This window comes from Periplaneta americana, chromosome 6, assembly GCF_040183065.1.
Source record: "Periplaneta americana isolate PAMFEO1 chromosome 6, P.americana_PAMFEO1_priV1, whole genome shotgun sequence".
Lineage (NCBI taxonomy): Eukaryota > Metazoa > Arthropoda > Insecta > Blattodea > Blattidae > Periplaneta > Periplaneta americana.
In genome coordinates this window covers 134,490,986-134,509,952 of record NC_091122.1, presented here as the reverse complement: position 1 = coordinate 134,509,952, position 18,967 = coordinate 134,490,986, and the positions used below count along the sequence as shown (strand labels likewise).

Genomic DNA, 18,967 nt, shown 5'->3' with positions numbered 1-18,967 from the left:
CATATTATAAGAATTACAATTTAGTAAGTTACTTTGCTGCAGTCTCTATTATTGAATCATATTATAAGAATTACAATTTAATAAGTTACTTTGCTGCAGTCTCTATTATTGAATCATTTTATAAGAATTACAATTTAATAAGTTACTTTGCTGCAGTCTATTATTGAATCATATTATAAGAATTACAATTGAATACGTTACTTTGCTCCAGTGTCTATTATTGAATCATATTATAAGAATTACAGTTTAATACGTTACTTTGCTGCAGTCTCTATTATTGAATCATATTATAGGAATTACAATTGAGTAAGTGACTTTGCTGTATTCTCTATTATTGAATCATATTATAAGAATTACTATTTAATTAGTTACTTTGCTGCAGTCTCTATTATTGAATCATATTATAAGAATTACTATTTAATGAGTTACTTTGCTGCAGTCTCTATTATGGAATCATATTATAAGAATTACTATTTAATGAGTTACTTTGCTGCAGTCTATTATTTGAATCATATTATAAGAATTACAATTTAATAAGTTACTTTGCTGCAGTCTCTATTATTGAATCATATTATAACAATTATAATTTAATAAGTGATTTTTCTCTAGTCTCTATTATTGAATCATATTACAATGATTACTATTTAATGAGTTACTTTGCTGCAGTTTCTATAATTGAATCATATTATAAGTATTAAAATTGAATAAGTTACTTTCCTGCAGCCTCTATAACTGAATCATTTTATAAGAATTACAATTTAATAAGTTACTTTTCTGCAGTCTCTATAATTGAATCATATTATAAGAATTACAATTTAATAAGTTATTTTGCTGCAGTCTCTATTATTGAATCATATTATAAGAATTACAATTTAATAAGTTACTTTGCTGCAGTGTCTATTATTGAATCATATTATAAGAATTACAATTTAATAATTTACTTTGCTGCAGTCTCTATTATTGAATCATAATATAAGAATTACAATTTAGTAAGTTACTTTGCTGCAGTCTCTATTATTGAATCATATTATAAGAATTACAATTTAATAATTTACTTTGCTGCAGTCTCTATTATTGAATCATATTATAAGAATTACAATTTAATAAGTTACTTTGCTGCAGTCTCTATTATTGAATCATATTATAAGAATTACAATTTAATAAGTTACTTTGCTGCAGTCTCTATTATTGAATCATTTTATAAGAATTACAATTTAATAAGTTACTTTGCTGCAGTCTCTATTATTGAATCATATTATAAGAATTACACTTGAATACGTTACTTTGCTCCAGTGTCTATTATTGAATCATATTATAAGAATTACAGTTTAATAAGTTACTTTGCTGCAGTCTCTATTATTGAATCATATTATAGGAATTACAATTGAGTAAGTGAATTTGCTGCATTCTCTATTATTGAATCATATTATAAGAATTACTATTTAATGAGTTACTTTGCTGCAGTCTCTATTATGGAATTATATTATAAGAATTACTATTTAATGAGTTACTTTGCTGCAGTCTATTATTTGAATCATATTATAAGAATTACAGTTTAATAAGTTACTTTGCTGCAGTCTCTATTATTGAATCATATTATGACAATTATAATTTAATAAGTGACTTTGCTGTAGTCTCTATTATTGAATCATATTATAAGTATTACAATTTAATAAGTTACTTTGCTGCAGTCTCTATAATTGAATCATATTATAAGAATTACAATTTAATAAGTTACTTTGCTGCAGTCTCTATAATTGAATCATATTATAAGAATTACAATTTAATAAGTTATTTTGCTGCAGTCTCTATTATTGAATCATATTATAAGAATTACAATTTAATATGTTACTTTGCTGCAGTCTCTATTATTGAATCATATTATGGGAATTACAATTTAATAAGTTACTTTGCTGCAGTCTCTATTATTGAATCATATTATAAGAATTACAACTTAATAAGTTACTTTAGTGCAGTCTCTATTATTGAATTATATTATAAGAATTACAATTTAATAAGTTACTTTGCTGCAGTCTCTATTATTGAATCATATTATAAGAATTACAATTTATTAAGTTACTTTGCTGCAGTCTCTATTATTGAATCATATTATAAGAATTACAATTTAATAATTTACTTAGCTACAATCTGTATTGTTGAATCATATTATAAGAATTACAATCTAATAAGTAACTTTGCTGCAGTCTCTATTATTCAATATATTATAAGAATTTCAATTAAATAAGTTACTTTGCTGTAGTCTCTATTATTGAATCATATTATAACAATTATAATTTAATAATTTACTTTGCTGCAGTCTCTATTATTTAATCATATTATAACAATTATAATTTAATAAGTCACTTGGCTGCAGTCTCTATTATTGAGTCATATTATAACAATTATAATTTAATAAGTTACTTTGCTGCAGTCTCTATTATTGAATCATATTATAACAATTATAATTTAATAAGTTACTTTGCTGCAGTCTCTATTATTGAATTATATTATAACAATTATAATTTAATAAGTTACTTTGCCGCGGTCTCTATTATTGAATGATATTATAAGAATTACAACTTAATAAGTTACTTTGCTGCAGTCTCTATTAATGAATCATATTATAACAATTATTATTTAATAAGTTACTTTGCTGCAGTCTCTATTATTGAATCATATTATAACAATTATAATTTAATAAGTTACTTTGCCGCAGTCTCTATTATTGAATGAAATTATAAGAATTACAACTTAATAAGTTACTTTGCTGCAGTCTCTATTATTGAATCATATTATAACAATTATTATTTAATAAGTTACTTTGCTTCAGTCTCTATTATTGAATCATATTATAACAATTACAATTTAATAAGTTACTTTGCTGCAGTCTCTATTATTGAATCATATTATAAGAATTACAATTTAATAAGTTACTTTGCTGCAGTCTCTATTATTGAATCATATTATAACAATTACAATTTAATAAGTTGCTGTAGTCTCTATGATTGAATCATATTATAGGAATTACAATTGAATACGTTACTTTGCTCCAGTCTCTATTAATGAATCATATTATAAGAATTACAACTTAATAAGTTACTTTGCTCCAGTCTCTATTATTGAATCATAATATAAGAATTACAATTTAATAAGTTACTTTGCTGCAGTGTCTATCATTGAATCATATTATAAGAATTACAATTGAATAAGTTACTTTGTTCCAGTTTCCTGTCTTTATCATTGATTCATATTATAAGAATTGCAATTTAATAAGTTACTTTACTCCAGTTTCCTGTCTTTGTTATTGATTCATAACAATTTAATTAACAAGTTACTTTGCTCAGTTTGGTGTCCTTATCATTGATTCATATTTAAACAATTATCGGTAAGTACTTTGTTCCATTTTCCTCTTTTGCTATTGATTCGCATTGATCACAATTTTAATTTATCTAAGAATCAACTCTTTGGTGTCAGTTTCTTTGATTTTACAGTCAGTGTGTATCACACTTAACAATTAAATCAGTTCTCACTCCGCTTCTACTAGTTCTCGGTTTCACTGACTGACCTACAGGCTGTAATTAAACGCTTGAAGCATATCGGACTTGCTGAATTATATAGGCTACGTATTATGCTTCGCGCCGAACTTAGCACGTGACTTCGATATGAATTAATTACTGATTTCAGTTATTGTTGTACACGCTTGGACAGGAAGCAGCCTGGCGGAAGCAGGGCGTTAATCAAGCCGTGACACAGCGAAGCCACTAAGCACAACCGTCTAGTAACAAAGCAAGTAACAAAAGCAGATTTCTGCAGGACAGCTACGCACATAATATAGAGAAGATTTTGTACGTTAATCTGAAGTACCTTACGTATTTATAACCACAAATTTAGAACTATTTTTATTAATTTCAATGAATCTAAAATGTATTAGTTTATTTTTCACATTGGCGTCAGAGTTGAAATCTCGGCAATTTTAAGTGGAAATTATTGTAAATACTGTTCTACAACCAGGAGATTAACCGTGAAAGGAATGTGCTTACTGTTGCGTCATCTATTGGAGCGAAGTAGATAGATAGTATTACCGTTATAACGTCTGTCTAAAAAACATGCGCTCTCCTGCATATGTTATTTCCTGTATGGAGGGATTAAAAGACCAGGAGATTAACCGTGATCTAATTTTGTAACTAGGGTAGTATAAATATGTGTGTATCACTGTTATCGTTTGTGCTTTGAGAGTTAGCCAATGGAGATGCTTGTACCCACGTGTGTGACCTTATGGCATCTTATGACATCAACATTCATTTACATCATTACCCCGCTTCGTCTCATTCCCCTGAGACTTTCTCCTGGTTGGAGTACAGTAGAGACTATATTATGGTAAGTTTTCTCAGGGTACACCCGCTTCCTTGACTCCAAATAAATTATTTCCCCATAATTAATAATTATTCTTATACCAGGTGCAGAATGCAAAAGAAAACTACTGCACCATAGCGTCTTCCCAAGAGATCAACTCTATAAAATTCCTATGCAAAAGTCCCGCGAAGCAAATAGCCTGGGAATATCTGAAATAGCAGTCTACGTATGGAACAGCAAGCGGTAGATTTAGTTAGCATTGTGCTAAGTAAAATAATTTAATCATGACGGAAAAGTGAAGTGGATAAATGGAAAACGTATTTTATGTGTATTTTGAAGTAATTTTTTTTAATGTCTTGAAAAATATAGCCTAATGAAACTGTGGAGCATGGAAGAAGATCTTAGTCCCCCCCCCCGTTATTTGTGCTGAGGTTCAATCACAGTCTAGTATATACAGTCACGAAACTTGAGTTGTGAGGGTGCTAGGAACAATAGACTGTGCCGGTATTATTTTGCATTGTCTGTAATGAGGCGATATTAGCGATCCTAGTGGTTAGCAACTATCTATGGATGCACATTTACTACGTATTGAGCTTCGTGACTGTATATACTAGACTGTGGTTCAATTCTCTTACGTTTCGAAGTTACTTACAGATTTCATCGTTATGTTTGTATCGTTCGTAACTTGGAAGTTCGCCTTCTCTGGGACCGTTATACTTGGCTAATCAGAACAACTGAATAAACGACCGCTCCAGAATTTCCTTCTTTACAGTGCGAAAGTGAAATAATACTGCAGATTGAAGGGGAAGGTAGGGTACACTTAAATTAATAGAAAATAAATATTACGTTTGTTGTTTAAATGTACGGTTAATTAGAAAATTGAGTTGGAAGTTGAAGCAGTCTGGTAACATCGCCGCTAATACACTATTCTTTCTCTTCGTAATACAGATGTAAGAGGTCAACGAATTCAGGACTGTCTCCCTAGGTGAACTACCTCCTACCTCCCTCTCTGACTACAACGTTGCAATCTGGTAGCATCGTTTAGTGGTTTTTCAATTAAGCTTCATTTCTTATTCTGTCCGTCCATTACACACGCTCCATTCTTCTCCATATCCATATTTCAAATACTTCCAGTCGTTTCTCCTCACTTTCTTCAAATTTCCGCGTTTCTGAATCACACAATGCTCAACTCCACACAAAGTACTTCACCAGTCTGTTCCTTAGTTCTATTCCAGAGATCCGCAGAAGATGATCCCTTTTCTATTAAATGCTTGCTTTGCATTGCTATCCTCTTTTTGACTTCTTGACAGCAGCTTGTCTTATTACTTATAGAACACCCGAAGTACTTGAAGCTCTTCTCTTGTTCCACTATCTCATTTCGAATTCACACGTTTACCGTCTTTATTGTTCTTGAAATAACCATAATATTTGCCTTGCTTGCATTTATCTCTATTCCATACTGCTTACAGTTCTCATTTAGCTGCAGTAGCATGTCCCTTAGTAGCATCCTCTCTCCTGCTAACAACGCTATATCAACTAATGTTTTACACTTGACTTTTCTTCACATCCTACTATCACTCCTCCCATGTTTTGACAACAGTTCTTCACTAAATCCTCCGAGTTGATGTTGAAGAGAGTATATATTATGATAAAGGGCATCCGTATTGTACCTCTCCCTCTGTTCCACTTTACCTCCTTAAATTTCTTCTATCCTGAATTTGATTCGTTTCATATTGTTGTTTAGCTAACTGTTCGAAGTCACGTTTGGACATCATAAGTGACACTTATGAGGCAACTAAGCCAAGAGATAATGGGGTAGAGTGGCCAGTTCCTTTCCCTCTCCATTGCATATATCGCTGACTAGTAACATCTTACACTAGTCAGACTTCAGATGTATACAAACAATTGTTCTTTCTCTGACATATATCGTCAAAGGAGATGTACTGCCTGATAATTTGTACATATCAACCAGAACCTCAATCAGAGATGTCGTTTTCTAAAAAGGTTACCTAATAGCTTCCTCTATCTTCAGTTCACACCAATTTTTCTTCAGGATTCTCATACGTTTATTCCAACCAAATCTTTGATTTTCTGATGTCATAGGGTCTTCTCTGCAGTTGTAGTGCTTCAGGAACAGGCCGTTAAAAGCAAATATCCTGATACAATGCGGGGAAATGATTTGAGGGAAGTACTGAGAAATAAAAGGCAAATTTTTCCCCGACAAAAGTGATTTCTGCTTCAAAATAACGGAATGCCACATTTAGCTGGAATGACAATGAAAACGCTTACCAAAAACGAAAGAACACCTTTAGAACAACATCGTATAAGCCAGATATCGCAAAATTTACTGCTTTTCTAACTATGAAAATGAGTTGCAAGTCAAGAAGATTTCAAATGAATAAATGATGAAGCTAGCCAAAAATACTAGACTATACATGTGTTTCGTAAGTGAGTAGTTTTAATAAGGAGTATAATTATTGTCTTTCTGAATAATCCATCTCGGAAAATGTAATTATTCTTCGAACAATAAAATCAATACAAGTTCGTTTCAAAGAGGTCCAGTACTTTTTATCAACAATATTGAACACTTTACGGAAAACAAAAAAGATTATTGCATAATTTAATATTGAAAATATAATCCGAACTCTCCATTATCACCTTACAATAACCAAGTATCCCGTATTTTACTCGAAACATCGGTTTAGTATAAAACTAAAATCAGATATATGAAAATTGGTGTGTCGCAAATTATGGCTACCAAAGAGAAACATCGCCAAGAAAAGACTTTAAGGGAACGCACAGATGAAATTACTAAATCTTACAGTTTTCATTTTTTTTTCTCAAAGACCAAGGACACCAGAATAAAATTATGTGACACGTTTCCTTATTAAGATGAAATAAAAGGCAGGAATTTTTTTCAACGTGATTTTCTTTAATTTTCGACGTGTGGAACCATTTATATATAAATTAATTAAATTAATATATAAATGGTTCCAACGTCGAAAATTAAAGAAAATCACGTTGAAAAAAATTCCTGCCATTTATTTCATCTTAATAAGGAAACGTGTCACATAATTTTATTCTAGTGTCCTTGGTCTTTGAGAAAAAAATGAAAACTGTAAGATTTAGTAATTTCACCTGTGCGTTCCCTTAACATATCATGAAAAAAGAAAAAGTTTTATAAGTTTTCTGAGAAATATCTGAAATTGTATTTGATATTACGGGAATTACAAATTAATTTACTATTTTCCTCTCCTGCAATTTTTAACACTCGAAAAAAGTTTCAGGAAAAGGAAAAATTGAAAGGTTCAGAGCCATAGTGGGCCAAGTGCCATTCATTAAAGACAGAAAGAAAGGGTTAAAGTTAAGTGAATATCATAATTTAATGAAGATTGACATATCATTCAGTTTTAATGTGTATACTTTATATTACTTGCTATATGTTTCCATTGAATTATGGTATTAACCTAATTTAACCTTTGTTTTCTACGGCTTTAGTAAATGGCGCTTGGCCCACTATGGTTCTGAACCCTTCAATTAACCACGTCAGGCCAACAGAAAGCGACACCTTGCTGAAGAATACATTAGCTGTCAGGTACTTCTATTTACCTACAGTTTTAATAGTCTCAAGAGCGGCAGAAGAATGGGTATATACATGTATGTTTGTATTTTAGGGAGCTTTGAGTTTTAATTCTCCATGCTAACAGAGTCACTAATTCACGAATTTTTCAAAGTGCTCACGTGCATTTATTAATCAGTTATTTAATGACGCTGTATCAACTACCAGGTTATCGAACTTCGGTGGAGTTGATGAATAAGAGGCGGTATTTTCGTGTGATCTCACTGAGGATTCTCCATGAGATTTCCTGAATTTCGCCTTGCAGTTTGGAAAACTCTCGGGGCGCACACTTGAGTCACGAGTTTAGCTCGCTACGTCAGAGCTACGGCGGTTGTCCCCTTGAATAATTTAATGATCATGAGCTTGAAAAATCAGTCTGAGCTATGAATATCTTAAACTAATTTCTGCGAAAGTTCATCATGTGAGATACATTCTCTCTCCTTTTCTGTGTTGTTTCTCTCTGTTCTTTTAAGAATGTGTAAACTTGGCGTATATGACTTACTTAATAAAACAACACTTTTACTTTTGGTGGTTTTGGAACGTAAGCTAATTTTAGTGGACTCTGTGGAGTATACGGTTATACTCGGAATAGGTCTACCAAAATATTTTGCCAAAGAATAGTATTAAATAAAATACGACGTACTGTTATTATATAGTACCTTTTGTAGGACTTTGAGAACAGATCTGTAAGTAGTTCCGAAACGTAAACCATTAATCTCAGCACACAGTTGAGAAACCCAAAATCATCTTTACAATACAGTTAGATCTACCACAAATGCGTGATATCTCTTAATTGTGGCTTCGTGAAATAAAACGTGTAGTATTATTTTTAGGGGAGGAAACTGAAATATTTTAACATGAAAGCTATGAAGGACATTTGTAAAGCTTACCGTTCTGGAGTGAAGATATAATTCCGATTTTACCAGCTACACGACCTCCAACTGGCATTATGAAGTTCTGAAGACTCTTTAAAGATAAGAGCAAAGCTGCTCTTAATGTTGCTTAGGAGATCTGTGCTCCACAGACACAAACCTCCCAAGCAGCAACTCGATCTGAAACACAACACATTGTCATTTGTAAATAAAGAAATAGTAAAAAATAAATAACTTCAAATAAATTTGTTCAATTAATTCATGCAGCATATACATTGCGATATAAATCCAATAATTGTCAAATGCAGCTTACAAGTAGCAACTAAAATTATCCATATTAAGTAATAAACATACATGGTTATTCAGAATAAGACATAACTTTAATTGATAATATTATTTTGTACAAATTCTTAAAAATTCTGTCATTAGCTTATTAGGTTACCGACACGCATGAAGTTACGAACGCACGGGCGATTGTGTTGTGTAGACCGAGGGGAATGGGAGATGAAGTGCGCAGTTACTCCTTATCTCAACTTGTAAATATTGTCACAGTAGGATACAAAATAAATTTTTACATACATAATATATACAGTATTTATAAAACAGTTATATTACCGGTTGTTCTGTTTGGTTGTGAAACTTGGACTATCACTTTGAGAGAGGAACAGAGATTAAGGGTGTTTGAGAATAAGGTGTTTAGGAAAATATTTGGGGCTAAGAGGGATGAAGTTACAGGAGAATGGAGAAAGTTACACAACGCAGAGCTGCACGCATTGTATTCTTCACCTGACATAATAAGGAACATAAAATCCAGACGTTTGAGATGGGCTGGACATGTAGCACGTATGGGCGAATCCAGAAATGCATATAGAGTGCTAGTTGGGAGGCCGGAGGGAAAAAGATCTTTGGGGAGGCCGAGACGTAGGTGGGAAGATAATATTAAAATGGATTTGAGGGAGGTGGGATATGATGGTAGAGACTGGATTTATCTTGCTCAGGATAGGGACCAATGGCGGGCTTATGTGAGGGCGGCAATGAACCTCCGGGCTCCTTAAAAGCCAGTAAGTAAGTAAGTAAGTAAGTAATATATACAGTGCATTTATAGTACAGAAAATAACTGCCTAACATTATATTTTTCAATTTACATTATACTATATAGTACATGTTTTAACGATCTGAAATAATAATTTGATTTTCTATATATTCCTTTCTTAACTTCTCCACAAGTTTGTTTTAAATGGAACGCGTGTTGCTTTTAATTTTCGATATTTTCTCAGTACTGTGAATAAAATTATAAAACAACGAAATTAACAGTAACAAAAATATTTATACATACATATTAAAAAAATAAATGAAATGAGATAAAATATACTTGCTTACTCGCAGGATCTCAAGTACTTATGATGATCGCACGGACCCACGACAAGCAGCAATAAGAAAGACGGTCATGCACTTTCTTACGAAACCAACTGTACTCTCGCAGCGCCACCCAGCCGCACGGGTCAAGACGTTATTTTATACTCCGTGCGTTCCAAATTTCTGCTTGGTGACTCGGTGACCTTGGACCGAGGCCTGCTTATTACACAAGAAATAGGATTTTTGTATCACCATGACAACCAGTTTTTTTCACGACAGTATCACACCATCGCTTGAGCAATAGGGTGCCTCCTATTGCTGTGGCAGTGAGATGCGGATCCTGGCGGAGGAGATTCACATTACAACAACAAGGATGGACGTGTTACAGATGGCTCAGATTTCACGGTGCCTCTGATTAGCGAGGGAATAAAGTAATAGAATATAATATGTACTTTATTTAACACCATGATGTAGTTTGTATGCATAATTCATAGGTATACGAAATATTTCCATGACTATTGTGTAGAAGTGAACAAAAGAAGGTAGAATTGGAGAAGAAACAATGAAGAAGAACGCGATCGCGCGCACTCACAAGTGAATTTATGGTTGAGAGGAAGTGTGTATGTGAGTTCCAAGTCTATTGGTAATTCACTCACTCTGGTTTTCGTCGTCTCGTTTCATGGAACTTAACAGCGTTTTTAATAACATAGAGAATGGAACGACACAAACCGCGTGGAAAACAAGGCACGAAATCATCTTACACTTCTGATTCCATGGTAGCACGAGTGACGTCAGAGTAAATCTTTCATGTTAAAACGTTACAACTTTTCTCCTTTGTACCTCGAACATAAATGTTTCACGTTAAAAATATTTCGCCTCACAGAATCCATCGGTAGTTCAAGAGATGCTGAATGTGCTTACGTTTTTAAGGATTTAATTTGGTTGGAGAGGATGCAGGTGGGACCAGCCCATACCCACATAGCCCATTCATATTTGCAAATGACCGCACCCACACGTAGTTCTACGTAAAGATATGCAGCATAGTAAAACTATGGACATATCGATTTATATTACTCAGGGTTAATAGTGTTGTTTGACTTTTGCTTTTGTTACAAGTAGATTGGTCACATGTGTTACTCAAAATCCGCACTTGAACCGTGCATTATTCCCATTATTCCCAGAAATGCTTCTTGAAATACTATAGCCAAATTGCCTAGTGGAATAGTTGAGTATAGTGATTGTTGTTTAGTCAACTGTCCAAAGGCAGACTTGAACCTCATAAGTGACACCAATAAGGCATCACTCATGAGGAAACTAAACCAGGAGATAATGGGGTAGGGTGACCAATTTCTTTTCTCTGTTGCATACATCGCTGACTAGTAACATATTACATTAATCAAACTTCAGATGCATATAAACAATTGTTCTTCCTTTGACACACACTGTGCATGTGCAGTAAGCAAGAGCGCCTGTATATACGCTACGTGCGAAATTGTTGCCTGCATACAGGTGGACTCCCATCAAGACTCGCTCTAAATATTAATTCCGTATCTGTACCAGAGACCTGCACAACGGCCAAGCCCATGGGCTACTACCGCACTTTAATTCCGTATCTGTACCAGAGACCTGCACAACGGGTAAGCTCATGGGCTGCTTCCGCACTATATCGCACTGGGCTTCACAGTCTCGCATGGAACAAGTCCTTGACGTTACGGGACTGGCCGGGTCGGGCTGCTTGCTAAGCGGTTTTATGCGGTGGGCTGGTATGAAGGCATCGAACCCAAGCCTCCTCTTCTAACGGTTACTTATTAATTTATTTTGCACGGGCTTGTGCTTGCGTTTGCGGTTCGATCAACGATCAGCTGCTGATTCAAACATTTTTGTTTTAGTTTTTGATTTCTGTTTTTCAAGATGAGTTCAAATAATAGTGCATCGCAAAGAAAATACAGTCCTTGTGATTAAGGTCTTCCGGGCTGAGATTCCATGATCTACTGATAGACTACGGCATCTCAGCTAGGAAAAGCTTAAAAAAAACTATTCTAAAAATAACTCATAGTTAAAACTATTCAAGTAAGTATGTAATATTAAAAACAATACTAAAACAAATTGCAAACTTAATAATGTAATCATAGACACCGGCCGTGAAAGCACACATTCTAAAAAACAGTCTCTCTAGAAGGAAGGACTAAAGGAGAAAATCGCTGCTAGAAAATTTAAAACAATAGTCAGGTAGAAATTAAGAAAAATTACAATTGGGACAGTTTTTAAATTTGTGTTCGACAGCAGTGGAAAATAATTTAATTTTGTATATTGTCCAGTATGCGAGGAACTATATGATCATGCTAAAAACCAAGCGAAAGCATAACCAATACGTGCAAGCAGAAAAGCAGTAGAATGCAACCAACTGGCTGGTTGATGTCAGTGCAATGCTGAGCAGTGCGGTGGGTTACGGTGGGCTTCGAAGCCCAGTGCGATAGGCTAGGAAGCGGCCGCGTCAGGCTATGTTGGTCTTGAGTGGACTGGGCTGCTGACGCGCGCGGACTGGCAGTGCTGAGCTGTGGGCTACCGCGCATTACTCTGATCTGTACGTCAGCCAGAATAGGTAATTTCATTATTTTCGTAAGAAATTTTTTTAAGGTAAGTTAATGATCTTTGAAACTAATTTAAATAAAATAAATTGAGAAATTGTATAGTACATTAACAATGGAGATGAAACTTACGTTTCAAGTGAAATGCATACATTAATTGAATCGCTATTTGTTAAAAGGGCGGAAGTCCAAAAATATGAATTTTACAGAAGAGACGAAAAAAACTGTCCAGAACATCCACTCTTTTAACATTACTTACTTACTTACTTACAAATGGCTTTTAAGGAACCCGAAGGTACATTGATGCCCTCACATAAGCCCGCCATCGGTCCCTATCCTGTGCAAGATTAATCCAGTCTCTATCATCATATCCCACCTCCCTCAAATCCATTTTAATATTATCCTCCCATCTACGTCTCGGTCTCCTCAAAGGTCTTTTTCCCTCCGGTCTCCCAACTAACACTCTATATGCATTTCTGGATTCGCCCATACGTGCTACATGCCCTGCCCATCGCAAACGTCTGGATTTAATGTCCCTAATTATGTCAGGTGAAGAATACAATGTGTGCAGTTCTGCGTTGTGTAACTTTCTCCATTCTCCTGTAACTTCATCCCTCTTAGCCCCAAATATTTTCCTAAGCACCTTATTCTCAAACACCCTTAACCTATGTTCCTCTCTCAGAGTGAGAGTCCAAGTTTCACAACCATACAGAACAACCGGTAATATAACTGTTTTATATATTCTAACGTTCAGATTTTTTGACAGCAGACTAGATGATAAAATCTTCTCAACCGAATAATAACACGCATTTCCCATATTACCCTTTTAACATAGATTATAAAATGTTATATTCAATTTTAACCATTTGTTCTGGGGTTTTTAAAGTCCTTTTAACATAAATTGATATGTCTATGATAAGAGAACACATTTCAATAAAAAAACGAATTTTGAAAAAAGAGTGACTTCCACCCTTTTAACAAATAGCTATTCAATTAAAGACTGGACATAAATAAGTCTGACTGCCAAAGAGAAGAACCCTAGAAAACAGGACTTTCTTGTGCAACTGGTAATGTAATAGCATACATTAGGCACATCTATGGCAGAAGCTATATTCTAAATGCAATTACAATGGAACTTATTCTCTTTTATTACTGGATTGAGCCAGTAGACTCCATTTCGGAAAAAAATAAGTTTTGGACAAAGAGTAATTTATAACGCAGCCATGGGAACATTTTGTTGAAATGGTTGACAGTATTGGCAAGAAAAGCTTTAAAGAGAAAGGCCTAATTAAAAATGATTGTATTTCTGAATGTTTATACGATTCCAACTCCGAAAACGAGTAATTAAACTTGGGTGAATACAATGTTGAACGCAGAAGTATGTGCACCTCTCTACGCGTCGTGTATTAAAGCATATGAAAGTGTGTTCCTCTCACCCTGAGTGCAATTACAAAGGATTAGAGAGGTGATGCCAATACCTTTCCCTCGTTTAACAATAGCGGCCCGTATTGCATTGATTGATTTGGAGTCCAGGATTGAAATAGAACTGAGGTTTAGCTGCGGGATGCAGTGACGAGGTGGAAGCCCGATGTGCTTTGTTTCATTTTTAATGGTTTGCACTTCATTTTAATCAAATTTATACGAGATTCCTACCATTAAAAACTTTCGTGATAAATTCGTCTGACTCCAACACATACACAAATATTGAATAATGATTTACAACTTGCTTGAAGCAACTGATAATATCAGTAGCATTATATTTCTTTTCAACGAACAGCAGTCTGACATTCAAATTAATAACTTAGAAATGTATTACTTGCTACCTACAAATATTTTCTCGTTGTAATTGAAGACTGTAAGTGTCAATATGTTTCAAAATTGATCAGATACTCAATCTGTTTGACAATTAATTACAATTACTGTATGTTGGTTACTTTATTTTATATCCATGTGCATTCTTCCCGGATAAATTGGCTCCGAAATACTGAATATGAACAAAATCCATCCAATAGTACAGTTAAATCGTAGTACATAGGCAGATGCAGATGTAATATATATATATATATATATATATATATATATATATATATATACACAGGGTGTTTCCGGGCTGGTGTTACAAACTTTTTGCGATGATAGGGAAGGGCACATGTACCAATTTGAGATAAGGAACCCTGGTCCGGAAATGACCGAGTCGAAAGTTATAAGCAAAAATAGTTGTGTGGAAGTGGAATTGTAATTTGGCACCACGTGCCCTCCTTCCCTTAATCTTTGGAACAGTCGTGGAAAGATGGTATGGCCCGGATGTCTCCTACGTGGGTACTTGCGCCGATACAATCTGTGAGCTTGTCTACTGTTCCCATTGGTTCATCCGTATTCGAAAATCAGGTCTGCATATTCCGCTCTCGTGTACTCCTCCATTCCACTAGGACTGTTCGACTAGACACTGCAGCTTGTACACATACACTGCTGTCTAGAGACGTGCATATCAGGACCGACCATGTCCGTTACACATTACGCCATCTGCATTGCTTTAGTGTAGTTTTCTGTCCCCACACCTCAGATAGCGCACTGAATGGAATACTGTAAGTAGATAACGTAAACCATGTCAGATGAATACAGTATGTGTAAGATGTACAGATAAATACACATAAATAAGGTGTACAGAGGAATAAAATGATTTCATTTACACACAACTAGTTTTGCTTGTAACTTTCGACTCAGTCATTTCCGGACCAGGGTTCCTTATCTCAAATTGATACATGTGCCCTTCCCCATCATCCCTGAAAGTTTGTGACACAAGTCCGGAAACATCCTGTATATATATATATATATATATATGTTATATACGTGTATGTCCACAACGTCTTTTATATATCAGGAATATTGAAAACGAGTATTATTTTTTTAATCTCGAAATCGATTGTTCAGCACCACAATACTTTCTGTTTATGCTGTGCATTAAAGGGAAATAAAACAGGCTACGATGAATACTTATATTTAAATATACATAACCACAAATATTAGCAATGTGGAAAAGTTATCAGTGAAAAGTGCAAATAGTTAGAAATGTGAAGTGAGGGGAAATGTGTCATACAGGAGGGGGTCAAAAATTAGAAGTATAGCCTAGTATTTTGGTATAATAGTGAGTGAGGAGTAGGGTTAGTGGAAGAATGGATGACGTATAAGAATTAAAAATAAGTAACGACCTAAATGACTTGTACGAGAGGCGTGTAAAACGGGGAGACGGCACTGCATACTAATAATGTGAAGTGCCACCTCACCAAAGACAAATATATTCATTCACATACTACAAATATGACACTAATACATTTCTGTAACTGTAGAATAATACAAGTATGAAAATCTTAGTTATCATTTGTGGTGTAAGTCGTACTTCATATAATACTAACAACATAATCAATTATTATCAATAACTTAAAGAAACAAAAACGAATTTTCTTGGTTTATTCTTTTTCTATTCCTATTCCAATTTAGCTCGAAATGTGTAAAATTGTGAATGCTTATGAAAAGATTTGCAAAATATTTATCATTTTATAGAAGAGAAATAATAACTGTGGTTGTGGTTGTTGTGGTAATTATAATGATGTACACTGATTGTAAATATTCATAGAAAAATCATCTCATGAGTAAACACAACGTGTCAGCTCTCTGAAGAAAAGACTGGACCTTGAATGTTAATGAACATTTAATATAAGTAATACACTGTTATTAAAATTCTCTCTCCCGGGTTAGAAATAGTTATTTTTGAAATGTACATTTCCCGTGAAATGTGCACCAAAGGAATATACATGTATTTAATTGTACATATTACTTGTTTGAAAATAACTCTTTTTTCTGTTGGTCGTTTTACTCCATAAACTTCCTAAATAAAAACACGCTGGAATACTTCAACATCAAAGAAAAAATGTGAATATCTAAACTTAATTTTCCTCTTTTCAAGAACTCTTTTAAGTCGACAACTGAATGAATACCTTATACAGAACATTGCTGATTTCGTCGACTGGTATATGACTTTGTGTGTGCCTGGGTGCTTCAGTTTAGTAGAGAACTCAAAATAAATTTGTTTCGTTAGATTATTGAATAAAAGATGTAAGTTTTACATTTCTTCCCTGCTTTAAAGCTTCGTTTTGAAGTTCAGTAATTGCATAAAGGAGATGTGGAATCACTGTATCGTAAATATGAGACTTTCATATTAGTGTTTATAGTTTCGCATTTAAACTTGTCTTAACTATTCGTGCATGTATTCTACGAGACTTGAGTGTAGGCTAGGGTCTTTCTTCTTCTTCTTCTGCTCCTCCTCCCTATTTTCTTCCTATTCTCTCTTAACTTAATTGTTCATACAGCTGGCTTATCCTAATCTACGTTTATTATGTCGATCACGTTTTATTTGATTACGTATGTATGTATGTATGTATGTATGTATGTATGTATGTATGTATGTATGTATGTATGTATGTATGTGTGTATGTATGTATATGTACGTACGTACGTATGTATGTATGTATGTATGTATGTATGTATGTATGTATGTATGTATGTATGTATGTATGTATGTATGTATGTATGTATGTACACTTAGCGGCAAAAAGATTGGGCCGGCCGAAAATTTCTAAGTTCCAGACACATACATTGCGCATGCTCGTCTCGTCAAAGCCGTAGTTTACTAGATAACACATATTAAACCATTTAAATTTGCTGTATTTTGTTTAAGAGTCTAAAATATGTAATAAAATCGAATGGCGGGTTGATTCTAGATACACCAGGGCCCTTGAAGAGTGAAATAATAATAAAATTGATAAATATAAAATCAACCGGAGCGAATATGAACAGGAAAACCACGTATTATGCCGAACCGATATTAACAAGTCACAGCAGCGTAAGTCGTTACGGCATTGGTCTATTGAACAAGTTGATAGTAGTAGCTCAAGGTTCGAATCTCCCCGAAATCTTCTTTTTTTAATTACAAATTTGCCATCATATGTGTCTCGCAAAGCTATAATTATGTGGCGATATCTCTTTGAATATGCCCAAACTCTAATAAATAATAAACCTCCCTCCTTTTTGAAGCAATACTGCTATCTGTTAATACAACGGAAAACGATATCCAGAAGGAACACTTTTCTTCCAGCAGGATAATCATCCCATACACACCGCCAACCGGATTCAAAGATGGTTTACGAGGAGGCGTGATGTCGACCCAGTCGACTGGCCTCCAAATTCACCAGATATGAATCCGATTCAAAATTTGTGGGCTGCAGTCAAAAGGATCCTACGCTCTAATTGGGCAGAACAACCACCCGTTCGGATACCTGAGGAATTGTGGGACAGAGTTCTAGATGCGTGGGAGGAGATGACCAAGAATTTAGACCTGTTCCATAATCTTGTGGACTCCATGCCTCGCAGAATGAGGGCAGTTGTTGACGCAGGTGGTTTGTGGACGAGATACTAGTCCCCATCACAGGCCATGTTTTGTTAATATATTGAAAACTTGTTTTTTTTAATTTAATTATTTATTTGTGTTTGATATGCGTCCGGTTTTTTAGGATGTGAAACAAGTATTTTTGTTTATACAGGCCAGGTCTCACCTATTAATAGCCCACAGGTAATGGGCAATAATATTTTTACAAGGCAGGCATAACGAAGTTTGTTAACAAATGCCATTTCACATTTAAACTAATAAATTAAGTAAAAGTTAAAATAAAAAAATAATAATTTTTACCGTACAGGGAGGTGAACTCACAACCTCTGGTACGGATGTCAGACTTCTTACCACTGGACCACACACTGCTCGTAAGGTTTACTACATTATAGACGGACGACTTTCAATGAAGAGACACCACAGCAATGCCTTGCAGTGGGTTACGTTTACACGAGTGAACCGCGCGATAGAACTTAGCATTTCTATCGACCAAGAGTCGGCCCATTCTTTTTGCCGCTAAGTGTATGTATGTATGTATGTATGTATGTATGTATGTATGTATGTATGTATGTATGTATGTATGTATGTACGTGTATTATTTTAAGACCAATAGGCCTTTCCTTCCATACCACTAGAAATAGAAATCATCATCTTCACTTCACGGTATAGGCATTTCCTTTGCTTGTTCCGGCTTCAAAGATCACTCCATCTCATGCGAGGTCGACCCTGGTCTTTT

General features: G+C 34.3%; 1 protein-coding gene across 2 annotated transcripts in view; it reads right to left on the bottom strand.

The window, feature by feature from the left end:
- LOC138701752 (uncharacterized) overlaps positions 1-18,967 on the bottom strand; it is a 797,192-nt gene that overhangs the window by 200,942 nt on the left and 577,283 nt on the right. For both annotated transcript variants that reach the window (XM_069828978.1, XM_069828976.1), the window contains one exon: positions 8,863-9,024. In XM_069828978.1, coding sequence (XP_069685079.1) covers positions 8,863-8,920 — 58 coding nt within the window. In that variant the 5' untranslated portion in view covers positions 8,921-9,024. The remainder of the gene's footprint in view (positions 1-8,862; positions 9,025-18,967) is intronic.